Raw genomic sequence first — 24828 nt, forward strand, 5'->3', positions numbered from 1 at the left:
TTACTTGCAGGCAATCGGGATCCAAAACCAAGAATGACCTCCTCCAAGTGGAGTAGAGCCGGCTGCTGCCTCCCTGTTAAAACTACCTCCTCTAACAACAACTTAACCTCCTCCAAAAATCCTTCCTTCTCCTCCACAACGCCTCCACCACGTGCCAACAACACCACCTGCGATGCTCTCCTTAAAACAGATCAATGTCCGAACCCTGAGAGGGAATTTCACAAACCGTGCTGGCCCAAGGGGTGACTGGCAGGAGGGGTGGGAGGTGGAAGGGGCTGGGAACCGGAGGGATGCTGCAAAAGTCATGTCCCTTTGCTCAAACATTTCCCCTCAGCTCTAGCCTTGCCTCTGACCCTTGTCTTCCCCTTTTTCTGTCCCCTCTGCAGGGCCCGGAGCGGTGCACGATGGCGGCAACGGGGCATCTCGGGCAGCCGCCGGTCTCTGCCTCTGGGCCGCCCTCCTCGCTCGCCTCCTCCTCGACTTTTGATAAGGGAGCGGAGGGTCCCGGGAGGCCCCCCCGCGCCTCCCCCCCCACCGCGGGGCCGGCCCGCCGTGCCGTCCGGGGACTTCTCGTTGTCGGACTGGCCACGGTGCGGGGCGGCCTCGTCTCCGGATCGTGCTCGCCGCCGGTTATGGCGTACGCCCGCCGCCCTCGCCCCGGGGACGCGATCCAGCCGGGACTGAGCCTCCCTGCGGCCGCCTCCTCCTCCCCAACGTGGGGAGCGGAGAGCTGACGGGACGTGAGCCGCCCGGAGCCGTCGCCCAGAATGTCCATGTCATCGTCTCGCTAAGCCGTCTATGCCCATAACGACCCTGAGGATGAAGCCCTCGGCTCAGCCTTCTGCCCTCTTGGTCATCTAAGTCGATTGTCAGCACCAAAGCTGCTCCCCTGAGTGCCCCCTTCTCACTCCCCGAGGCCACGGCACCAGCTCGAGGGGTGGCCCGAGTGTGGTTTTTGGCTGCCCATTACTAGGGGGACGCCCATGATGGCCATTTCTCCACCCGGGGTCACTCACTTCTGGCTGTCCTTTCACTCACCTACCATTGTGTGTACCCCCTTCGCCATCCTGAGGACACAGACCCATTCTCCTAAAAACAAGAGCCCTGGAGAGAAGCTCCCCGTGGTGGGCGTCTCAAAAGCACAGCCACCTCTGGCCAGAGGCACAGCAACATGCCAGAAAACAAAATACCAATTTTCCTACAGCTCCGATGCTCCCGCATGGTCCGCGGAGGACAGGACCAAGCGGTCTCTGCCTCTGTTGGCCCCGCTGCGCCTCCCCGGTCCGTCTCCCAGCATGCGCTCCCCATACTGGTTGGCTCTCCGAGTCACAACGCCACGTGGGAGGACCCCTAATCTGCAACGTCCCTGCTCTGCTGCTACTCGTGCCCGCCCGATGAGACGCCGAGGTGTTTGACCCGCCAGCAGGGGCTCTGGTTGTCGGTTTGCTGCACCGATGTGGCGGAGACACAACTGGCTCCTGTGCCCCTCACTAGCTGCTTGCCCATCTTCCCTGCTGCAATATGCATTCAGCAACAAACTGGATTCGTCCACACTCCATTTTCTACTTCCTCCAGCCACTGAGAGAGCTTTGTCCCTTGTCCCTGCTACCTGTCCTCCCCGCCTACGGAATGGCGCACCTGATGGTGCCTGCGGCCGCATCCTTCCGGTACGTGGTGGTGACCCTGAGCCTTTCTGGTGCTCTGTGACCACCTGGGAACACTTTGGAACCTTGGTCCTACAATGGACCATCCTGTCCGATTCCTTACAAGTCACGTTTGGCACAGAATCCTAGGCTGGCAACAGAGAGAGACTCACCTATACAACAACACGCTGCACGAGCATACAAAATGTGCCCTGGTCCTGCCCTGAGTCCTCCCCATGCCTTGCTGCTTTGTCCTCCCTCCACAAGCTGCGGGGCTTTAGAGTGATGGACACACACAAGCTTTCTATTGCAAACTCTGACGTGACTGAAACCTCCTTACCCTGCTGCCCTGCTTTCCGTGCCTGCGAGGAAGCTGGGGCTGCCTTTGGCACTCAAACTATTGCAAGGAAAAACCCATCACCGCAAACAACTGTGGGCCACCGCCCCGGCCTTGATGCGGGCATACCCTCTCCTCATCCTTGCCTCTCCTTGGGACCTGTGGTGGCACAATGCTGATCCAAAATACCAATACTACAACCAGCTACAACATCTCAAAGGATGCTCCTACCCTCAGGCTCTGGATGTTCAACATGTACCACGGTTGAATGGCAAAAAATAACGTGTCCCGAAGTGGTGACGGCTCTGGCGCGGACCCGACGCGCGGACATACCTGGTGGGTCCTGATCCGGCGACTCTGTGTCCTGCTGTCCGCGTTGTGCTGCTCTGCTTGTCCGTGTGTGTCTCATGAAGGCAGCGCTGGCGGCGATTGTGGTCCTACCCCAGCCCTGGGCGCCTTTGCGGAGCGCAGACCCCTACTGTCTTTGGCCGCTGTGGTGGCACACGGGTCCTTTTGTGGGTGCTGAGTCCTACAGGACCCTTGGGGCTCAGAAACTGGCGGGCGCCGATACCCGACCAGTCTGTGCCTCCCCCCGGCCGCCCCCACAACTGCAAATTGCTCCCTGCTAGTGGCAGAAATGCTTAACTAGCCCGAGCCGCACAGACCAGAGGCCGTGATGTATAGGAGAACAAAGACCATGGTGTGTAGAACAAAGACCATAAGGAGGACACCGCGTGATGCTCGCAAAGGCCGGCAAACCCAGGGCTGTGTCCCAACACCTCGCAACCCCCCATTCCTCTCCCTGGGCTGGATCGGCTCCCCTGTGCTCTACGCCGGGATGGCGTTGGACTTTCTCGTGACGTGTAACGTGCCGTTGTGAGGAACGTGTTGGCTGTCGGGGGCCGGCCCCGTGTTTGGACGCTCGGGGGGCGGCTGGGCCGGGGGGTGCGCGGCACCCTGGTCTCTCCCGTCGACAGCCGGTCTTGAGTTTCCGTCGATCGTTGTGTTCCGAGGGTGGCTGTACTACCTGAGATTTGTGCATGTTACATTGTAGTTGTAACCTTTTCTAATTCGGCGAGAATAAGAGATGGTTGTGATTGTGCAGTGTATCAATAAAGTTTGACGAACTTTGTACCCTCGGGGCTTTGCTTTGGAGACCCCGCGCCCCCCAGGGAGAGACGCAGAGCCCGCCCCGTCGAGCGGCGAGGTGTCCCTGATGCCTGAGACCTCCCTCGCTCCCGTGACCTCGCCTCACACTCAATTGAAGCCTCTTTCTGTCGCCTTCTGCAACAGTGATGCTCAGAGTCCCCGGACCAGGAACCCGCAACCCTTTGGGCTGCTCCCCCTTCTCCAAGTAACCTGATGCATCCCAGATCCCACCTGTGTGGGTCCCCTGGGTGTGTAACCACGTACCTGTTGATGTTGCCCCTACAGCATCAGGACTGGCTTTGCTCTGATCTCTCACCTGAGATCGGTAAAAGCAGCGCGCTCGGGAGCCTCTGTGCGGCGACTGAGACCTTCTCGGCGTCTTCTCCATCTTCTGGCAACCATTCCCGCTCCAAACGACTGAACCCACCCCTGTGCAATAGGCTCCTCCACGTCTCGCACGCTACTAAGGCTCGTTCGCACCTTTCATCAGCTGATGGCACCGCGATGATTTCAGCAAAGGACACAGACTGCAAGGACCACGAGGATGAGCTGCCGAGACCCCTCTGCATCTTCCCGACACCACTTCTGGGTCACACTACGAATGAGGGGCTGTGGCAGCTGACTGCTCCTCCCGCTCCTTTGGGACACCAAACCTAATTCATCCATGAGAGAAATCGTTCACCAAGCTCACCTAATACAGAACAGACTGCTGCAGTACTTTGGGACACAGGCCGCTATGATGGGCTTGGGCGCGAGCCGGGAGGTGGCTGTTGCCCCATTGCCTCTGGACGTCCTGTCCTCCCGTTGCTACCGGCTGCTGATGCGGTTCACGTCCCGCCGATCCTGGGGTGACCGCGGGAAGTGGGGGCTGTGAGATGATACTGGAGCCCTCCAGGGGTTCCTTCCTTTGTGCGATCCCCTCTGAAGCCGCAGGGCTCTCTTCACCCTGCACAACACACACTCCAGAACCTGGTCCCGAGAGATTGTCCCCTGACCCTGAGGCAAACTGTCCTGCCTTCGAATACCATCTCTGAAGTGCTGCAGGTGGCCAAGCAAACAGAACTGCTATGGACTACTGCAGCTCCATACATCACAGACACCGCCAATGTCCACCCCACTGACTCTGGCTCACAGGTAAGTCCTTCCCAAAACCTGCACAGTAAAGGGGTCCCGAAAGCATGGCCACCCCGGTGCAAAGCCTGTGGACCTCAGGCGGAACCGGCCACCTCTGAACCTCTACGTTCCCTTTCACATTCTTGCCCCAGCTATACCTAAACTACCAACACATATTACATTGCAGGGAGAATGTGAGGCAAACAGCCCCGCACCTCTGGACGCCTCCGTGGGTACCGCATTAGATCCCTCCCTGCCTCCCGCAGCGTCTGGGCGCTGCCTTTCCTACTGAGCGGGCCCAACAACAGACACCCTGAGACTCCTGAAATACGCACAAAGACCCTCACCTTCTTTTCGCCAGGCACAGGCATCTCTGCTACAAAAAAACTGTCCACAACAAACTTGTCTGTAAACCAGGGGGGCCAGGAGCCCGACCCCTGCGGGGCTGGGCTGCCTCCTGTGCCATGCTGGGAAAGCTGCCCGTGTCCCTCGCTTGGGATGTGCCATGAAGCCTTGGGGACGTGGCTCTCCCTTCCCAGTGCCCGTATCTCACAACTACAACATGACATGCCAGCAAACACCACCTCGGCATCCCTTTACATCTCTCTCCGTTTCCATTTCTTTAGCAGCGCAAACTCATGGCAAGGTCAACAAGACAAAACCAAGATAAATCAACACCAACGACCGGCTTGTGATCCTACAAAACCATCCCGAGCGCCTTGAGAAAGGGGACCTGGAGACCACGATCGAGGTTGAGGACCAAATACACCGAGAAACCTTCCGCAAACCATCCTAACACCAAGAAGACGGTCCAGAGCTGCCCCGATGGTCCTCGGCGCCCCGAGCATGGTTTGGTTTAGCATATGCACAAACATCGGGCTATGCGTTTCACCATCCTTTGCCCCCCTGTGTGCCTTTGCACGGGGGTGCCCACTTTGCAACACCCACCTTGCGTCACTGGATCTCCCCTTCTCCTGGGACTCCTTTCGGCTGGATCCTGCGCTGGAGGATTAGGGTGGACCTGTGCTGCGTCCTCCTCGTCTCCTCTTCAAAGCCTTACCTTGTCGCAGCGTCCGTGCTGGGGTCACCGATGGTGTCCTGGGAACACCTCTCTGACGCTATCGGGAGCCTTCATGATTATTCAGTGCTGCCACCCGGGGTCCCTCCACCCACGTCCCTCCCAGTCCCCGGCGATGCGGCAATGAGCACCACGACCAGACGGAGCGGCCACATGGAACAATCGTTTTAATGGATAGGCAGAGAGAGCCCCCTCGCCGCCCGCCCGGACCCCGCGCGTCCCCGGCCGCGGAGAAGGGAACGGAACCCGAGGAGGAAAACCGAGGAGAGGCCCCTGCCGAGACGCGCCGTGGGGCGGCTCCCTTGCTTCCTAATTTAATTTGGTTTTTTATATATATATATATATACACACACACACGCGCACACATATACATACATATATATATATATATATATATATATAAAAAATTATAAAACTGAGCTCTATAGATCTCCCTCGGTCCCTCGGATTGCTTTAGTCCACCGCAAAGGGGCTGGGGACGAGGGGCGGCCCCCGAACCTCGCGTCCCTTCGTCCCTGGTGACCCGAGGGTGGGAAAGGAGGGGACGCGGGGACCGAGATGAGGACCGATACACACCTAACTCCGTGTACAGCATGCAGTAATGGCAGCGGAAGGACCCTGCTGGGAACCGTGGCTAGAACGCTAACCAAAAAAAAAAAAAAGAAAAATTATATATATATATATGTATATTTATATATACTGTATATATATATCCCGTAAAAAGATTCGGCATCTCCGCCTCGACACGAGTCGCCCGCGCCCTCAGCGGGAACTGTTCGGACGACCGCTTTTTTGGGCCGGTTTCCGGGGATTTCGGCGCGGGGCTCCTCCTCTGCATCCGAAACAACGGCTCCTCTCCGCTTGCTCCCCCTCTCCGGTTCCTTTGTTTTAATTTACTTTTTTTTTTTCCTCATTTTCTCTCCCCTCTTTTTTTTTTGCATCTCTGTTTTTTTAGGAACTAAGAGTTCTAGGCTCATATCAGAAAATATAATTAATAAAATGAATCGTGGAATCCTGTTATCGTCGGCGATGTCCGCGGGTGGTGCGATGGACGCGCGGCTCGACGCCGGTCTCCGTCCTCCCTTTCCCTTTGGAGCGGTGTGCTAACTGTTGAAGATCTATATACTATACATACATATATATATATATGTGAACGTGAAGATATATATATATATATATATATATATTTTTCCTGGAACACAAATGGCGGCGCGGTCCATGAGAAGATGGGGATATCTCAGTAAAGGAGAAAATCGGCGCGGCCAGCCGGAGGGGTCCCCGCGGGGGAAGGGGACCAGGGGACCGGGGTGGGAAAAGGGGTGTGGGACACAAAAAAAGAACAAACAAAAAAGAAAAAATTAAAAGACTCAGTCGTGTTGCATCTTCAGCAGGAAGCCTTGGATTATTTCTCTTCTTTTCCTCTCTCCAAATTCCCGTTGCGTTGGGGTTTTTTTGCATGTTTTCCCTCTCTCCCCCTCCCCGAGGTGGCCTGGCCGGATACTCTCTCAATTCTTATGATTATTTTCGGAAACGGTGAACACTTCTTCTTCCTCCTCCTCCTCCTCCTCCTCCTCCTCCTCTCCTCGGCGCTCGCTGGCCATGGTCCTGGACGCCGCCGCCGCTCCGCGGGCCGGCTCCGGGGGTCAAAACTGGCGGGCAAGCTGGGCGAGCGGCAGGGCCAGCAGCCAGGGGCAGCCGCTTCGCCGCCACGCGCCGCTGTTGCCGTCGTGCACCGCGCCGGGGCCTGCGGGGGAGAGAAGCGCCCGCGTGGTGAGACGCCGGCCCAAATCCAACCATTAAATACACAAAAACGACATACATACACAACCCGGGTCACCTGAGGGATTGCACGTGGTGGCGCTTCGCAAGAGGTGCCACCATCTGCTATCACCTGTCCCTGACAACCCCATTCTTAAGGATTTAGCCCTCATGGTCCCACTCTGGCCCCAACTCCCTGTCCTGAGCCCATCTCCTGCTCATCACCACTGACCGACCTCCTCCGACTCCCTGTGCCCTTCCTTCAAAATTGACCCAAACTCACTTGCTCCATGAATGACAATTTTTGCCCAACATTGCCCACGCTCTTATCGGCACTAACAAGCCATCACAGGGGTGATCTCCCCATTGTTCCCCGCTTGTCTTCCTTGAGAGGGTCGGAAAAACCACCATCTGGCACCGCTACACTTGGGAATTGGTGTTTTGCACCTGCCCCTGGGCCCACACGAGCTCAATAAGAAGGAGATGGGACTAGGAGGATGGACAAGAAGAGCCCAGCTTACCAACGCTTGGGGGTTGCAGGGGGTGAGGAGCTCATAGGTCTCCATTAGAAAGAGTGGGAGGTGGCCTGAGCTGGTGGCTTGCACAAAAATGCCCCACATGGTTGGCGCAGGGGCACACTAAGCTGGACAAAGATCTCAAGAAGGTGTCTGGGCTGCTGCAAACAGCCTTGAGGACAGATCAGTCCTCTCTGTTGCCAACCCAGAACACATCTCCTTGCTTCAAAACCCAGCTGGGGCGCTGAGAACCGTCAGCTTCTTGTTCTCCTGCCTATAGCACTCTGCCGACATGCTCCCCGATGCCTCGTGCCTCTTCCTGCTTAGCCCCAAATCCTGGCATGGCCGGGAAGCCGAGAGTGAGGGGACCTAGAGACATGATGGATGGTCCCTGTCCTACCTTCCATGGCCCCCCTGACATCTACAAGTCATCCCTAGGCTGTGAGAAACGCCAAGAAGCAAACTATACACCTCTCCAGCCTAATACTGTCCCAAAAATAGGCACAAACAGCATCCCAGGGGAGGAAACGCTGCAAGACCAATTGATACCATGACGTCCCTGCCTGTGCACTGGGGATGGGGAGGGAGCGCGGAGAGATGAGGCATGCACAGAGCACGGACCGTCAATGCACAGACACGCGATGGGAGGGCGGACACCGGCAAAAAAGCACTAATTCATCCCTAAACCCGCAGAACAGTGGGGTGGGAGATGGGAGCGGCAGGGGACGTGGCTCCCGAAGGGGTTATTTGAGCTGAGAGCCAGAGGGACCCGTGGGAAAACAGGGTGGGAATCTGATATTGTGAAATTTTCCCAAATTACTGACCTTTCCAGGGTGTCAAAGCAGTAGTTGTCTCTTCTAAAAATTAAAACAAAAAAAGGGTAAGTTAGGGCAAAAAGGGAAGGGAAAGCACGGGCTCGAGGCACCGCACTCAGCCTCTGACCCGGGGATGGGAAAAACTAGCGGATGGGGGAGCAAGAGGGATGCTGATGCTGACACTGTGTCCTGCTCCTCGGGGGCAAAGAGACAAACAGCCTGCGGGACCCCGGACCCAAAAGGGAGCCCTGGTTAAGTCCTCTGCGCCCTTAGCAGGGCTGAGATTTGAGGGGATCTGGGGGTTCGCTCAGCCCTGCGCTCCTCCTCTGGCACACAGCCCTCTCAAAAACCCTGCAACATCCCAGATGAATTTACTGCCCGACACCATTCCCTGAGAAGGGACCGGGATCTTGTGATGGGGAGAAGCCGAGAGCTGCTTTTTTGCCCTGAACCTCAAAATGACGTGGTTTCAATGAGCGCTCCATCACATCCCCGAATGAGCCGCCGAATGAGGTGACAGGCTTCTAGTAACGAGTGCTACATGTTAAATAAAGCACTGGTTGACCTCCCTCAAAAAATAGATTAAAATAAGGATTACGAGACATACGCTACATTAGCCTCCATTCCACAGCCCTGGAAAGGCTCCCGTCATGATACCCATGGGGATTAAACCTCCATTTGCAGGGGAAATACAATAAAATGTGCCCTCAGCTTCCCAAAAAAGAGGGATATTCATAAAATTGTCCCAAAAAACTTCACTTCTCATGTAAATCACACCACCGAGGGTCTCGCCATGCTGCGTCGGGGCCTGGCATGTTAGTGGTGGTTCGCCAATGCATTGTACCCTGTCTGGGGAGAACAAAACTAACCGGGGAGGAAAAAGGGTGCGCTGGCGTGGGGTGTGGGGAGGGACGCTTTGCGGTCATCACGAAGGGTGACACGGACCATCTAAGTGGCTCCTGCTGAACCAAAAAACCTTTCTACACACATGAACAATGACAGAATGAAGACACGCGACGGGCATGGCCTTCTGCAAATATTTCACATGGGAAGACAGCAGCAAATAGAGCAGATTTCTAAGGACGCCCTTCCTCCTACCCCACAATGCTTCCTTCCCACGACTGGGTTTTGCTTCCATTTCTTGCAACCCCTCAAACCTACAAACTGACCAAGCCCCTGCATTGGGACCCTACCAAGCCCCATCTCTCCCAGGGAAGGCGGGGTCCTCTGTCCCCTCTGGGTGGGTTTAGTTACATCCTATGTACGCGCTATGAAAGAGTTCGCAATACAAGAAGGGTGTAGGAAAACGGAGCTTTTTCTCAAACACTCGTAATGGGGATTAATGCCAGCCCATGGGTTTGCTGTCATGACCTCGAGCTCCATCTCTCCTCTGACTGTTCAATACAAACAGATGCCTTCCACCAGAGGCTCTCCTTGGTAGCTGCCATAGCGAGCGGATGGAAACCTGGAGTCAAGTCCTAACTTTGCATCAACTGCACAGTGCCAAATGTCTCTGAACTGTGGCACACGTGGGGCCTGGCACTGGAGATATGAGATATGTTCTGAGGCTTTCATGCTTTCCCTGAGCTTGCCACGGTCTCCGACCCACACCCCAAAACACCAAGGCTCAACAGCAAATGCACATCTAACCCAGAAGACGAGGAAGACCCTTCTGTGTGCCCCATGTCGGCGATCTCGCCGTTAAGCCGTGTCCCATCCCCAGCACTACTCACCATAGAGGATCATGCTGGCGTTGGTGTTCCCTAGCAGGTTGGAGGCGACGCAGGTGTAGTTGCCGTAGTCCTGCTCGGAGACATTGAAGAAAGTCAGCCTGGAGAAGAAAGCTTTGTTCTCCACTTTCAGTCCTTTCTGTCCTTCAGCCAGCCTGGGAGAGAAGGTAGAAGGGGTTAAGGTCATGGGGATGGTGATGGAAGAAGTGTTGCATTTTTCATGACCTTGTGTCCCCCTTGTCCTGCTGGACGCCTGGGACATTGAGCTGGGGCAGCGATCTCGTGTGAATCATAGAACTGCGGATTCAATGCCAAAACCCACCTTACAAAAGCTTCTGAGAAAAAAAAATAATCTTCCTTCCAAAAGTCCTCATCTATTTTCCCCTGTGCCTCGGAATCCTATCGCTGCTTGTGCCGAGAGTTATTGGTGATTTGACATAGCACCACGACCCCGATGCCGAAGCTGCTGGACTCTTACCGCTTGTCGTCTTTGTACCACTGGAAGTCGGCGGAGGGGACGGCGGAGGCTTCGCACAGCAGGATGCCCTTCTGCCCCACCGGCACCCCGGTGCTCTTGGCGTCCGAGATGTATGGGGGGTCTGCAGAGAGGAGGAGAAACCTGGAATCAACACTCAGTTTCCCTTATGGCATCCTGCCCCCTCCACTGGGCTCCTCCGGCTCCCTTTTCTTTCCCTGTGCTTAGGGAAGGAGCCAAAAGCAGCTCTGAGCCCACCCGGAGCTCTGGACGCTCTGGTGCTGCTGTCTGGGGGTTTTCGGGCGCTTGGGGGACCTGACGCCACATCCCATCAGAGGGTCCTCCTGGCACTGGAGCTAACCCCGAGTAGCAAAAAGAATGGCCAGAAAGGAGTTTAGGAGGGTCTTGACCCCTATCTGAGCCCAAAAACATGCTGTTTTCTTCCTTGCTCTCTTGCTTTCCCTCTCTCATTTTTTCTCAAGACAAATATTTCCTATTTACTGCTCACTTCTCTCCCCGGAGGTTATCGGCACTGCATCTCACCAGCGGCAGAAAACCCACGTTGATGGCGATAGCTGAAGAGGAGGTGGTGGAACTCGAAAAGCAGGAGGAAAAATATAGGGCAAACCACCACCCACTTGCAAAACCTCTGCTTCTGTCGGCTCTGGGGGATGAAGGCTGTTTTCCCCTCACTCCCCTCCACCAAAATGCCATTCCCCTGCTCCGTTCCTTGTCCCCAAGCTACTCACAGTTGACAGTGACTTTGACTCGCTGGACCACGGGCGCCGCCACGTCGTTGGATGCGCTGCATTCATACTCGCCCGACTGCTCCCGCGTGATGCCTGTGATCTCCAGGTACTCATCCTCACTGATGAAGCCCACGGCTGCAGGAAAAGATGGAAAGGGCTGTGAGTGATGGGGAGATGTACCCCAAAAAAACCCTTGCCAAAAAGCGCTGCACCCGGGCCCGCCGAGAGCATCACTTGCTGGAGATAATGTCCCCATCGTGTGCAGGATGGGCGAAGTGATGCTCGCCAAACCTGCGCCCCGTGCAACACATCCTGGAGAAAAGCCGCTTGCCACCGAACTAATGGTGGGAGCGGATTTTCAGTGGCCCCTAAACAAGGACAACTTCCTCCTCCTTTACATTTACATCTCCCGCTGCCGAGATGCCGTAATTACCGTGCGAAGCATCTCTGAGACCGGTGTCACACTTAATATTCCTATAAATTTTAAACGGTAGTCCTTGGTACATATGTGTGGCAATTGGAGTCATATTTTAATTAGGCTTGCCCTACGCCATCTGAAATTAATAACAGCCCGAATTACCAGTGTAATTTATAAATTAACATGGCTGCAGCATTAGGAAATAAATTAGCTCCGGACAGCTGTTTCGGGAGCGAGTGCCGATGGTGGAGAGGCCGAGCGTGGGTCTGCGGTCCCCAGGGAGCTCGGCCGATGGAGCCCGATGATCCCGGGCTCCCCTCGGTTCCTTCTCGGCTACCATGACCCGATGGGTCGCGGTTCGTCACGCTTGACCTGTCGACTGCACATGTCTTGCTCCTAACAAATGCGTGCAAAATGCCAAAATTCCCTCTCGAGCGGCTCGGGGATGAAACCGCTGAGTTCATCAGTACTTAATGCGACAGAAGGGCGAGATGTGAAGGTGTCACCCCCCAATCGACATCCTTTGGACACGCGCAAATCGCAGCGTTACATCCGGCGGGTCTGCAGCGCTATGCGCTGCGAGGAGAAGCAATCTTTCCTTTCATGGCTGACCTAGAATCGGCTGCTCTGTAGCACAGCGCTGCCTGCTGATAAAATACCGACACAGCCGGCGGCCTTCAGATGCTCTGCACGGAGATCTGACTCGGTTTGTGCAGTCTCAGATAACGCTCTGCTGCTAAAGTAACACAGGGCCCTTCCCGAGCGTGCCGGAGCCGGCTCGCACGCGTCGAAAATTCGCTGTACGGCCCTGATTTGATCTGGGAGCGAATTAGCTGGAGTGCATTTCATTACCCGGCACAAGACTTCATTAAAGGAACTGCGAGGGTCAGCTTTCCGCCTGCAGAAGCTCGGGAAATTGAGAGATTAAGGCGTCTGTGCCGGCGCAGGGCTGAGGTCTCAGATACGTGCATGGGAATTGGACGAGGCTGAGAGCAAAGCGTTCGGGGTTTTGGGGCCTGGTTCCCTTCATGTTGGCACAGAACGGGATGCTGGGTGCCGGAGCTGATGTCTGCTTTTACCCTGAGCCATCTGGGAATTACTCGTGCTCGGATAACGATGATGACAGCATTAAAAACACCAGCCCTGCTAGAGGCTCTGGCCAGATCCTGCTTCCTTACATCTCCAGAAATAAGCCACTGTGAGGGATCCCTGCCCCGAGTGCGTCGCTTGATGCTGGCGAAGTGGGTGACGCCGGGCGATGGGGACACCCCCGTGTCCCCCGTCATCCCCCCACACAAGTGGCTTTGTGGGAAAACCAGGTCCCTGAAGCCGCTTCTCTGTCACCCACGTTGGCCAAGAAGTGAAGACGTGACCAAGAGTAATTGCCCGACCGCTTCACTCCCTGGCCTCTGCATTTTTGCCTATTTATAATGGGAAGCCTCGATGATTGCTGGACAAATCTCATTCATTACTGACTGCCGGGAATTGAAAAACAAATAGATGGGACCCAGGGAGCGGGGCCGGGGTTAAACAAACACAATCTGTAAGCTCAGACCTTGCTTTATAGACAGCAGCAGGGTCACCGACACTGCTGCGGTCTCTTGGGGCTCATGGGGTGCGGGACAGACATTTATCTGCTCGTTGGGTTGCACAGGGACATGGAAGTTGCTTTGGGTGAAGCTCCGAGTTCCCTGAGCTTAAGAACAATCCTGTTTGGGATTGTTCTGCAATCCTTCCACCCAAAGCTGGAGCTAAAGCGATGGATGCGTTGAGCACCCGACCACCGCGGTCCCTGTCCCCAAAAGCTCCTGGAGCTCCGGGATGCTCGAGATGCGGCTGGACCGGGGCCCCCTGGCTCCGGGAGCTACCCCACAGGAACCAGTCCTGCTCCGCCTGAATGGATGGTGAGAACTTCTCAAGGCTGTCTCTGCCTGAGTGCAATTAGGAGCTGAAATATTGCAGGAATTAATGGGAGAGCTCTCACGTCTCCTCGGGAGCTGGAAAAGCAGTGCGGCCAGCACACAGAATTATTATTATTATTAATACTAATAATAAAATAGAGGCCAGAAATGGAACAGCCAGAGACTTGGCAAAGGTGTAATCTTTCCTCATCAGCCAGGGTGATGGACTAACAGGGGAGCTCGGCTGTGACATTTTGGAGCGGTGCGGGTGCGATGAGGTGCGGGCAGATGCCTCGTGCATTCGCGTTCCTCCCTCCTCGCTTTTGTCCTTCTCTTGCTTCTCCTCGTTTTCCCAGCCCGACTCATCTCCCTTCTGCCCCCTCCTACCTGTTTGCTTCCCTCAAGCACCTGACAATGTAATAACTCACCAGAAAGCCAACAGGCGTTCCCAAATTCATTAGGTGCCACTGTCCCCTGGGTCACCGTTGTGGTCATATTTGGGTCTCTGGGACACATCACTACTGCTACTGCTTCTGTGCACCAGGCAGAGGATGCTAAAGATCCTACAGATTGCCACCCTAATGAAGTTTTAGCTGCTCTATGTGCTGTCTGCAGACAACACGAGCACCAGACATGGACACAGCTCTGATGAGAAACAGCCTCAAGGGGACAAGAGCCATATTGCCCCGATTTATGCAAGGAAAGCATGGGGAAAACAGACATAATGACAAAATACCAAGTGCGAAGGGTCTACAAAGAACAGCCAGTCTGGGCTACGGTCTTTCGACCTCTAAGGCTCAACCTCAACAATCATCCTGCGATGGGCTGGGTGTCCCCGTGGGCTCCGGATGCCCAAAATCCTGGTGCTACCCTACACGCTACGCTGCCGCGTTTGCTGGGTGCCGATCCCGCTCACCGGGATCGGCCGGAGAGGGAGAATATTTTATGGAGATAATTTTATTAAAATGTTTACAACAATGCAGATATTGACATCTGGCTTCAATCAATAGCGCAATTTATTGTCCTTCAAGGTGAACATTAAGCCGAGCTGCCCATTAGTCAATATTTACCTCCAAGGTCTATAAATCTTTATACGGGCTTTGGCGGATGTTGACAGCGGCTGATTCCAGATAAGTAAAAGTAAGAGCGTGAAACATTGCTCCTTTTGGAGGTGAAATAGTAACTAGTTAATTACAGCCCCTACAGCGATTCACTACTATCAATTTATGGCTACTTCTGGCAATAAAAATTAACATCGCGCAGACTCCCGGCTCCCAGTGACGCGCTAAAACCCAGACCCATCTATTTCAAACGTCGCTCGGATGCGATAGCGATGGCCTTCCTATAACGGTTTAGAGTAAATAAATAAAACGCGCAAAGGAAATAAGAGCGAATTGCTGGTGTCCAAGACCCGCTTCACCTCTGCAGCAGATGGAAAAGTGGGTGATTTTGTGGCATCATGGGGGTGATTTGGCTCCCTATGTGCTGGGAAGGGGATGGGGGAAGGATTCTCCCCCAATGGGGGCTCCCAAAGCGGGTTGGACATCCCTGGAGATGGGGGTAAAGAAGAGCTAAGGATGCCTCCATCGCGATCCCCCATCAAAATTGGTAAGCGCCTGCTTCACCTCCTATTAATTGTTATTAACAACTCCTGACCACTCAATTAACGCAGACAGAAAGAAGTTCAGGCAGTTCTAAAATTTGCTTTTTCCTTAGATTGGGCGAACCACTCCGGTTATGCAGCGTCCCCCACCGTGCGCCCCCTCTTAGCGCCGCCACGCTCCGGTGGAGAAAGATTGGGGGTAATTAACCTGCTGGAAACCATCCAGAGCGATCATTACAAAAATGATTTCTTTCAAGATTACCCTATCGACCCGGGCGAGCGCAGCGTGCTCCTCTCCTCCTCTCGCTAATGTTGCATCCCCGGATCTCGGGGTCCGGCCCATTTCCACCCCTCACCTTCCTTAGAGGTGCGATCCCTTTAGAATGCACATCTACACAAGCAACATATAGGAAATATAGGGTAAAAACCTCCTCTTCTGCATTTTTACAAGCCTTCAGATGAAGAACCACAACCCCATATCAAAGACTGCGTTGTGCTTGCATGGGGCCAAGCTGCCCTCTCCCTTTGAAGTTTCCCGACTACAAGGAAAGAATCTCCCCTCTAACATGTTTTTCCATGTTAATTAGCATGTTTCTGTGGCCTGATGTTGCACAAAGCCCCGGGGGACGTTGTTCTCGCTGCCGCGCTTCTGTTCGGTGCTCGAGGCTTTGCGGCAACTCCCTCCGCTGCCACAGCCTGGGGACCCTCCTCATCCTCACGTCCCAGGGCTGCTGACCATCACCACTTGTCACCAAGACCCGTTGTTGTGACCGCACTTGCTTGGCGCACCCGCAGTCTGCCCCGAGACCACAGATGAGGCTCAACCATCCTACAATAACTCAAATATTTAACAATTTAGTGGGCGCATGCAACACATCTCTTCAGTCACTGGGACACGCAAGGTGCCGAGAGCCTCCAAATGCCACCACATCGCTACCCCTGATCCCTCAACCTGGATTCACCACCTAGAGCCCATACTCTCTGCCTATAGCCTAGATTCACCGCCTATAGCTTCTGTTCTCAGCCCATAGCCTCTATTCACCATCCACACCGTGGATGCCAGCCCACTCGCCTCACCACGACATGCGTTCGAGTCCGTGTGTCTGCCCATTGTAGCGTCATCGTGAAGGTTTTTCAGCTTAAAAGTCCTTGAAAGTTTCCCCTCTGTGCCTTGTCAAACGAGATCTTTCCCACTTTTCCTCTCGTCCCCGCTAACAATATTTATACTCATTTCTTTTATTGAAATCTACCTGCCGCCTGTTCTATTAAAGCCGCCTGAGTGGCAGCTCCTATTCTCCAGGAGCCCATGGCCCATCTATTCTCCAGACAATGAGGTACAAGCAGTCTATCTTCTATTGTGCTTCCCAGCCTTCGGCTCTCCCATCTTCCCTCTCTAAAGGGAACGTTGGAGATGCCTCCAATGCAAAAATAACGGGATGCAGGGATGCACGGGGGTGCCGTCCAGGCTCCCTGCCCTCCCTCGGAGATCCTGCCGTGGTACCCAGGATCCCTGGGGGATGCTTCACCCCCATCCCCTGGGCATCGCAATTCCTACTTAAACTGAAATCCTCATCGCCAGGCGTCGCACGGCTCGCTGCTGCCGGGATCTTTGCACGCCTCGGCAAACTTATTTGTTACCGGGAATAAAAGAGGAGCATTAAACCTTTTGTTTGCGAGAAGTAGTTCCTTGGGAAATAACAGGATTATGGAAATTAATATTTAAAGCGACAAAACAACACAACTCGGGGACCAACCACCCTTGAACGAGGCTCTAACTCAGGAGCAAATGAGTCGAATAAAGAATGAGCCCTTTGATTTCAGTGTAAGGGAGAGCCGGGCTGGCTCGGAGCTTATCAAATGGAACCGAGTGACCATCCTTGGCCTCTCCTGGCCCTGTCTCCTCCCAGGGAGACCAATGAAAAGGTCCAAACAACATTCGTCACCCCGTTTTAGTAAATTAACAACTGCTGCGGTTCACAAAGCGCCTAAGTGGTGATGGATCTGTAGCAAAAATGGGTATAGGGCTCATTACAGGGCTGATTTTCTTAATGATACTCATGCATTATTCGCTAGATATCATCCTGCTCAGCCCTCGGGGTCTGCTTGCTTGGAGGACGAGGTGGTGGGACCGGAAGGGAGGGATGCTCCTAAATAAAAGGTTCGGCACCGCTTCCCATGTGGCTTTTCCACCTCCTTGCAGGAACACGTGCACGGGGCAAACAAAACCCAAATATCAAGGCTCCCATGGAGCCAAAACCTCTACAGAAAGTTACTGACAAGACAGCATCTCCCAGCGGCTCCATGGTCCCAGACCAGACCGCAATGACAACTCTCTCCTTTCATCCCTTACTCTTTCCTCCTCCCCGCAGTTTTTGTCCCTGTTGCCGCTCGCAAGGTGAGAGAGGACGGCGTCACCAGAATGAAAGATTCTCCGGCGTGCCCTCTCCCGGTGCCGGCCCTAATTCATTTTTCATGGCCCCTTGCAGTGACAAAAGCCGTTGCTTCTCTCTTGTAAGCGTGCGCCGTGCAATAAGTCAAAGCTGATGTGCGTTTTCCCCCCGGGTGCCGAAAAGCGTGCTTTTGATTTAATTTGTCCCGTTGTTTGGCTCGCAGCCCCGTGCCGCTGGGTTCCTTTGGAGGTAGAGCCCCGTCCGCGCGGAGGGGCTGCCCAACAGATGGGGGACGGCGGGTAGTGTTTAAATCATTTGCTGTGATGATACCGAGATGTCGGAGAGTGACAGATGCTGCCGGAGACAAATCGCCCCGGCGAACGCGCTCATCCTGTTTACGGGAGCGCTCGCTCCCTGAGTCAATCCTGTCGCAACTTGGCTTTTCCTGGAGCCCGTCCTGTTTTTTGGCAGCTTTCTCGACGTCTCTACAAAAACCTGTGGCGCGCGAGGCTTGACGAGGAGAGATAATGCCAAGAAACCAAGCGCTCCTGCCTGCTTTTTGCAGGACTTTTGCTAAGCATCCACCCCAATAAAAACACCTGGGTGGGATACTGGCGATGAGATCCACCACATCCTCATATAATGTGCCCCCCACGTGCAACCGGCATCCCCGTCCCCTGCCCAACTCGAGGTGCCCTGTTTTCCTCCGATTTGTCTGAAAAACAGCTGCGGGCGGCTGGGCCTGCGGGGTCCCTTCGGCTGCAAATTTATACCCAAAGGCTTTCCCCGCAGGACAAGCTCTTAAGAAGCGAGCGCAATCCAAAGCGTTAAATGGCTGTAACCTCCGCTAAGCCGCATTTCAGCGGCATTAAGAAAAATATCCCTAGGATGGGAAGCAAGTGGCATAATGGCATTAAAGGGAAAAAAGAAGCATCGAGTGCCGGCTAAATCCATTCCCGGTGCTGGCAAGAAGTCACGGGGATGTGGGAAACTTGCTTTCTCCCTGCACATGGTTGCCGAGCCCGGACACCATTCCTGCCACAGATCTCTATAGAGAGGGGATATTTTCCTTCCCTCGTCTTCCCCCGGGACCCCCCAAAACCATATGAATCCCTGGCAGGGTGAAGCTTGCAGTCTCCTCTCCATCATCTTTAGCCCGTCTTTATTTTTCCAGACACGCTATTTTCCAGCCCAGTGGCCTTGCTCTGTCCCTTGTGTTTTACGATGCTGATGTCTCCATTTCTGGAGGATCGCTCGCCACATCGCGGTTTATTTGGAGAGGCTGGGGAAATGCGTCAAGGGTGAGACGATGGGGATGGGAGTATGGGGGATCCTGGTTTTGGGGCACCAGGAGGGACTGGGAACATTGGGACCAGAGTCCCATTCCTTGAGCCCATCGTCCCCTCCCTGTGAAGGTATCGGCTCCACTACGGGCACAGGGAGGGCAGCGAGAGGCATCGCTTTGCCAGGAAAAAGCCATTTTAAATAACCACGGCGTACCAGAGGAAAGGGAAAAACCCATGGGCTACGGCATTGCTCTGGCTTTAAATTATACTGTAGGAGGATAACAATAAAAGAGAGGAAGACAGAGAGAGAGACCAGGAGGAAAAAGAATTGCCATTGTTTTACCAAGCAGATGGGAAAGTTCAGGGGATCAGAAAAAGACTATTATTATCTTGACTCGACCGAGAGAAGATGGGAAAAGAAGAAGCATTTTTCTCCCCTGCAGCAAGGAGTGCCACGGCACAAGTCGTTTCAGCAACAAGTCGCGAGGAAACGGCGCCCGAGTTCCCCCTACGGCCAAATCCAACGGGATTTGGCACTTTGTCCCTTTACCCCCAGCGGCGTCACCGCATCATGCACCGGGGCGATGGGCAGGGGAGGGGGGACTGGGACATGCATCCCTCGCCGCCGCCAGCTGTGCCACCAGATGTGCCCGCTGCTGGTGGCACCGCAGCTGCAGCACCTCGGGGCAGCAACATCTGCCCCACCGACCCAAATTCTGCTGCTCTGCCCTAAAGCCACCGTTCAATCCCCTACAAGCCACTAAAGACTACACTAAATATGTGATAAATCTCCACATTCTTCCTGCTGGATGCATCACCGTGAGCACAACATGATTTTATTTCTCGCCAACATGTCTCAGCTCCATGCCCATATGAATGCGGCAGCGTTTCTCAGCCTCACCCGACACAAGAAAACTCTCTTTTTGCCCATGTTCAGCCTATGGAAAGGGCACAGCCAAACACAATCACTGACAACTGATTTACAAACCAGAGCAGACGCCGGTGCAACATCTTCCCTGCAAGTACCAAGGTGATGCTCCATCGGAGCATCCTTCGCCTTCCACATCCCTTTGCAACTTTTTACCTTTTCTTCCTTTCCCTGCAGCATCTCTTGCACAAATTCTCTCTCCTCCCCCTTTCCCTCTTCCTCTCTCCACCACCTTGCCCTTCCCTTGGTCTCCAGATGTCACCTTGTCACCTTTCCTCCTCTGCACCCGCGTCCCTGGGACGCGGAGCGGGGGGCTGGCAACCTGCCCTGCCTAATCCTGCGGTGACCGATTCCTCGGGTGCTTAATATTCACGACAGAGAGAAACATTTCACGGCGAATTGGACGCACATTCAACTGGAAATGGAAATTTTATGACTCTTCTCACTCCGCGCCCGCAGATTACACCAGCTGAGAAAACATGGAAGCAAATGAACAACCTGTGAACTGTAAAGTATATTAATAATGAAATCACAGCCCGGGAAATGAAGGCTTTATTCTGTTTATATTCTGCTCCATTTATAGAGAGCGCTCGCGCTAGCTCCACCCCATTAGCCGGCAATCTGTGCCGGGAAAGAGTGCGAGGACGGCGGGGTTTGGGCAACAAAAATGAATATTTGGGTGCTATTTCCTCACAGTCAGCCCTGTTTTTGGCTCAGCAAACCTGGGCCACATGTCAGACGACCCATCCGGGCTCTCTCCTCCCCAAAAAGAACAGCGGTGGCTTATGCAAAGCCCATCATGGGAGTAAGAAACGAGCCGGAGCCGAGTTCTCTCCGGCTGAAGCGACCTGGTGTTGACAGAATGGGGACGCGCTTCCACAGCTCGGATTTTTATAATAATACCTCGGGGGAGTCGCCGGCAAAGTTTGGCCCCAAATATAATTAGTTTGCACAGCTATTAGGGGCTGATAAAAGGTTTTAATTTGTGTGGAGATCTCTCGCATCTCAGACGCCCCCATCCTTTGCTCTTCCCCACACCAGCTGAATAAAAAGGCAAGTCCTGGGCAGGCTGATGACACAAAGCTGCACATTGACCGGGGGAGGAGGGAGCCGAGCTCGTCGCTAAAGAAGAGAGAGATAACACCATCGGAGTGTTGGCTTTTGGCTGCCTTGTCCCACCACACCAAAGAAAATGACTAAAATTCTTGCCATAGTTCATCAAGGTACTGAGAAGGGACGTCAGTGCGAGTGACGCTCGTGTTAAAGTCGCCACCTCTGCACAGAACGGGAGCACGGGCAATGGGACTAATGACAAACTTCTCGGTTGCTCCAACCCATTCCCACCACTGCAAACAGGTCAGCTCGTGAACAAGAAAAATCACTCTCCAATAATTTTACCAGTATCGCTTTGTACGAGGCACCAGCTACTTCATGCAAGGAATAGGCGGAAGCCCAAAGGGTTTTTTTCCTCCTTTTCTTAAGAGAAAGACATCGCCTCATTCATTGCTAAGGGTCTTGTTATCCTTGCACCAAGATGCATATTTTGAAGGCTGCTATGCCAAATATGCTAACAAATCAGCTCACAGAGTTCATTTCCACCATGCAGGGAATCAAAAATATTACTTTTATATATATACACGTACAAGTACATTATCTCCTGTTGCTTCCAAAGAGAGGGAGGAGCCAGGGCACGTCGGTGGAAGGGAAATGCTAAAAGGAGCTACTCACAGCCCATAACTTAGCGCAGGGCTTGATGATGCTGAGGGCAGCAAACCCCATAGCCTGCAATGTGATGCTGCTGATCCTGGCTCTACTGAGCCAAATCCTGCTCCATGGGAGCTGCTGCCACTCAGGAAGCTAAAATATTCCCTTTGCTGGTCTCTACACACATGCACACGCTCTCTAAGCAACCCCTGGCAATGCCGGTTTCTCCTTCACCACCACCAGGCACAAAACCAGTGTCCATTTCCAAGTTCTGCTCCTCCAAGAGCAGCACAATCTATTTCTTTGCACCCCACACGATGCTAACAGAGCCGGGCGGCCGGTGACCCTTTTCCTGGCCGATCTGTCCCGTATGCGCCGCTTAAGCGCGGATCAAAACCGGTGGCAGATTTACAGGTTAACGATGATTTAGTGGAGTGCACCGCGGCCAAATTAATGCCGGCTATAATGTAGTTTACCTCATTAAACAATGCACACCAAGATCCTGTCTGTTGTAAAACAATTGGTCTCTGAAGCCTAGTGTTCATCTTCCAGGGTTGCTGGGAGATAATAAATGGGTAATATTCCGGCGATAATGGTAATGGAGTCACGGCTCAGAGCTAATATTATGGCAAAGCAGTAATTATTTCAACAGTAAACAAGGGGACGGTTGAGCTGCCGACAGGATTGGAGCCGGTTGAAATGCTTCAGTTCATTTAGCTGAAGCCCGGGTCTGAAACCACCTCCTGGAAGGAGGACAAGGTGCTCAGCCACCCAGCGAGTGGGACAAGCCTCCGTGAGACACCCGGCCACCTCGAGACTTGGGGACATGTGCCACGAGGTGAGGTGGGACATCACTTCTGGCACGGTGGCCAACCCAACCCACCGCTGCAGCTCGGGGCTGGCTCTGAGCTCCATCGTGCAGCGCAGCAGAACTTGTGTTCCGTCTTTGAGACATCACATCTCACACAGCATCTCCCCCAACCCTTGTTCCTCAAAAGGTGATCAAATCTCTCCTTCCTGCAAGGTGCTATGAGCTTGGGTTGGTTCTTTGGAACATGTTCGGCCCGAGGTGATGGAGACAAAGCCTCTCTGGCACCTCAGTGCCAAGGAGAGATGGCAGGCAGGTGCTTGGCCTCCTCCAAACCCCCCGAACCCTCACTGGGAGAGAAAAGACAGAAACATGAGACCCAGGATGAACGCACCACCAGCTGTACACAAACTATCTGCTCTCTTCAAGAGCCATTTCCCCGTTAAAAAGGACCAGCAGAGAGCACGGCTCTCTGGGCTTTAAGTTAATTAGATGACTTGAGGCAGGGTTAAAGGGAGGGTCCTGTGGGACACCGAGCTCAGCGCTGCCAGCATGGAATAGAAGGAATTTTCCTACCCAAGTGGATGCCCCTTCTCACGGTGCCTCCCAGCCGGGCTCCAAACCTGACATCTACCCCACAAACATCCCAGGAACGAGCAACTCTTCAACCTGGATTTGTGCTCTTGTTTTAAGCCTCGCCCAGAGCCAATGTATCAATATATCCCAATATACCAGACTTCTCCTATCAATATATCCCAATATATCAGACTTCTCCCAGAGTCCCTTCACTGCTGATGTATGGACAGACCATCTCATGAGACCTCTGCCACATTGGGCTGCTTGTCTCGTCTTTTTTAAGTGCATATGTGAGACGAGGGACGGCTGGTGCATCTCTTCCAGGGCCATGGAGGTTAAATTGTCTCATCAGGGAGGGTATCGGGGATGTAGTGACCTCGGGGCCCTCCGAGCATCCCCCTGTGTCTCCTACCTCTGCTTGGCCAAGTACCCGTGCAGCACACGGATCGAGCTTTCAGCACCCAGCCTAATCCTGAGATTAATGAGGGATTCCCACTATAAAGCCCTTTTGATCAGACCTCTCATGAGTAAATACATGGTCGAGTCAAATCGTAATATTTTCCTACCCTGGCAGCCGCCGGCTAAAGCCTTACACCTGAATCCATCATACTACAGCAATAATCAAAAGGCAATTAGACAAAACCGTGGCAGCAAAGTCCATCAAGGGTCGTTAAGGATGATGGGTTGGATGCAGTCTCTGGCTCAAGATGTCTGTCCGTGGCAGACCGGTGCCACTGAAGGTACCTGTGTGCACACACCTCGGTTTTACACCCTTTCCTTGTGTCCCTGGCCCCGTCATGGCAGGATAACCACGCTTGTGGTCTGACCACCAAACCCTTGCTGTCGTTACTAAGCCGTGCCTGCTCCTCCTGGGACAGAGGCTGCCGAGCCTTCATCCCTCCTGGGAGAGCCCTCACTATGGTTCCTCAGCACATTTCCCCAGCTTTACATGATGCATGACGAGTCTCCTGTCTGCAGCATGGATAAATATCCCCCGGACGGCTCGACTCTGCCAGCGAGCGGCTCCTCGCGCTTTGGTGTCACCTCATGCTTTTTCCTAGCCAAGAACTTCCAGCCTCAGTCCGCTGACAAGATGGCAATTGCCATGACAACATCAGAGCCACCCCAAAATAATAAATAAGAAAGCCCAGTAACTATGGAAACACCTGAGTGACCAAAAGCAGACTATTAACTAGGAGATCTCTCTGCGGTTTACAGATGGCATCGGCTCTGCGAGTCTGGGGACCGCAAGGCAGCCGAAACCTTCCAAATGAAGGCAAAGCTCGCCAGCTGTGGGTGCAAACACAGATGTGCGTGGGCACACATGACGCTGCCTTTCAGACCCCAGCATCCAAGTCCCCTGCACAGCCTGCCTCTCCTCTGGGAAGATGCTGCTGCCTTCACGCTGGATGTTATATCCTGACCGTGGTTATTCTACATCCTCCTCTCCCTCTTTGCCTCCCTTCGCCCTGCCAAGGGTGCCTCTCTCCACTGCCATCCTGATTTTTCAGGCACCTCTGGGGTGCCAAGGGTGGATGGAGCCACCCCATAGGAGGCCAGAGCTTGGTTTTGGTGAGATGCCCAGGCCAGAGCCCCAAAGCTGTTAAGCCTCCTCTGGCAAGGCAGAAAAACCTGTGACTACACCAGCTCCCCTTCTTGTTCCACCTCAACCTGTTTAGCTGCATTAACCCTCTCCAGAGCCAGCATCCTCTTCTTGCTCATGGCATGAGGATGAGGATGGACACGAGTAGAGCCGACCACCATGCAAGACATCAATGGAGGCATCAGCAGGGAAATCTTGCTTGGGTTCACTCAGCTCCTGAGCTCTACAGCAAAAATCTTAGACTAATTT

The 24828-nt window shown here is 53.9% G+C and overlaps 2 protein-coding genes and 1 long non-coding RNA gene across 14 annotated transcripts in view; 2 read left to right on the forward strand and 1 right to left on the reverse strand.

Annotated features, from left to right (window-relative positions):
- LOC136111374 (opioid-binding protein/cell adhesion molecule homolog) overlaps window positions 1-635 on the forward strand; it is a 293462-nt gene extending 292827 nt beyond the window's left edge. For all 8 annotated transcript variants that reach the window (XM_065855516.2, XM_071798876.1, XM_071798875.1 and 5 more), the window contains one exon: window positions 387-635. In XM_065855516.2, the coding sequence (XP_065711588.1) occupies window positions 387-487 (101 nt within the window). In that variant the 3' untranslated portion in view covers window positions 488-635. The remainder of the gene's footprint in view (window positions 1-386) is intronic.
- A 45-nt stretch (window positions 636-680) lies between these two features.
- Window positions 681-5988, forward strand: LOC139825570 (uncharacterized). Its single transcript, XR_011735693.1, has 2 exons — window positions 681-4263; window positions 4430-5988. It is a non-coding gene; the product is annotated as an uncharacterized lncRNA (long non-coding RNA).
- Window positions 5471-24828, reverse strand: part of LOC136111373 (protein CEPU-1) — a 283780-nt gene continuing 264422 nt past the window's right edge. For 4 of the 5 annotated variants that reach the window (XM_065855510.2, XM_065855513.2, XM_065855514.2 and 1 more), the window contains 5 exons: window positions 11363-11497; window positions 10617-10737; window positions 10142-10293; window positions 8418-8450; window positions 5471-7064 (listed from right to left, as the gene is read on the reverse strand). In XM_065855510.2, coding sequence (XP_065711582.1) covers window positions 6964-7064; window positions 8418-8450; window positions 10142-10293; window positions 10617-10737; window positions 11363-11497 — 542 coding nt within the window. In that variant the 3' untranslated portion in view covers window positions 5471-6963. The remainder of the gene's footprint in view (window positions 7065-8417; window positions 8451-10141; window positions 10294-10616; window positions 10738-11362; window positions 11498-24828) is intronic. The other variant, XM_065855512.2, reaches the window with a different exon arrangement.

The sequence above is a fragment of the Patagioenas fasciata genome, chromosome 24 (genome assembly GCF_037038585.1).
Source record: "Patagioenas fasciata isolate bPatFas1 chromosome 24, bPatFas1.hap1, whole genome shotgun sequence".
Classification (NCBI taxonomy): Eukaryota; Metazoa; Chordata; class Aves; order Columbiformes; family Columbidae; genus Patagioenas; species Patagioenas fasciata.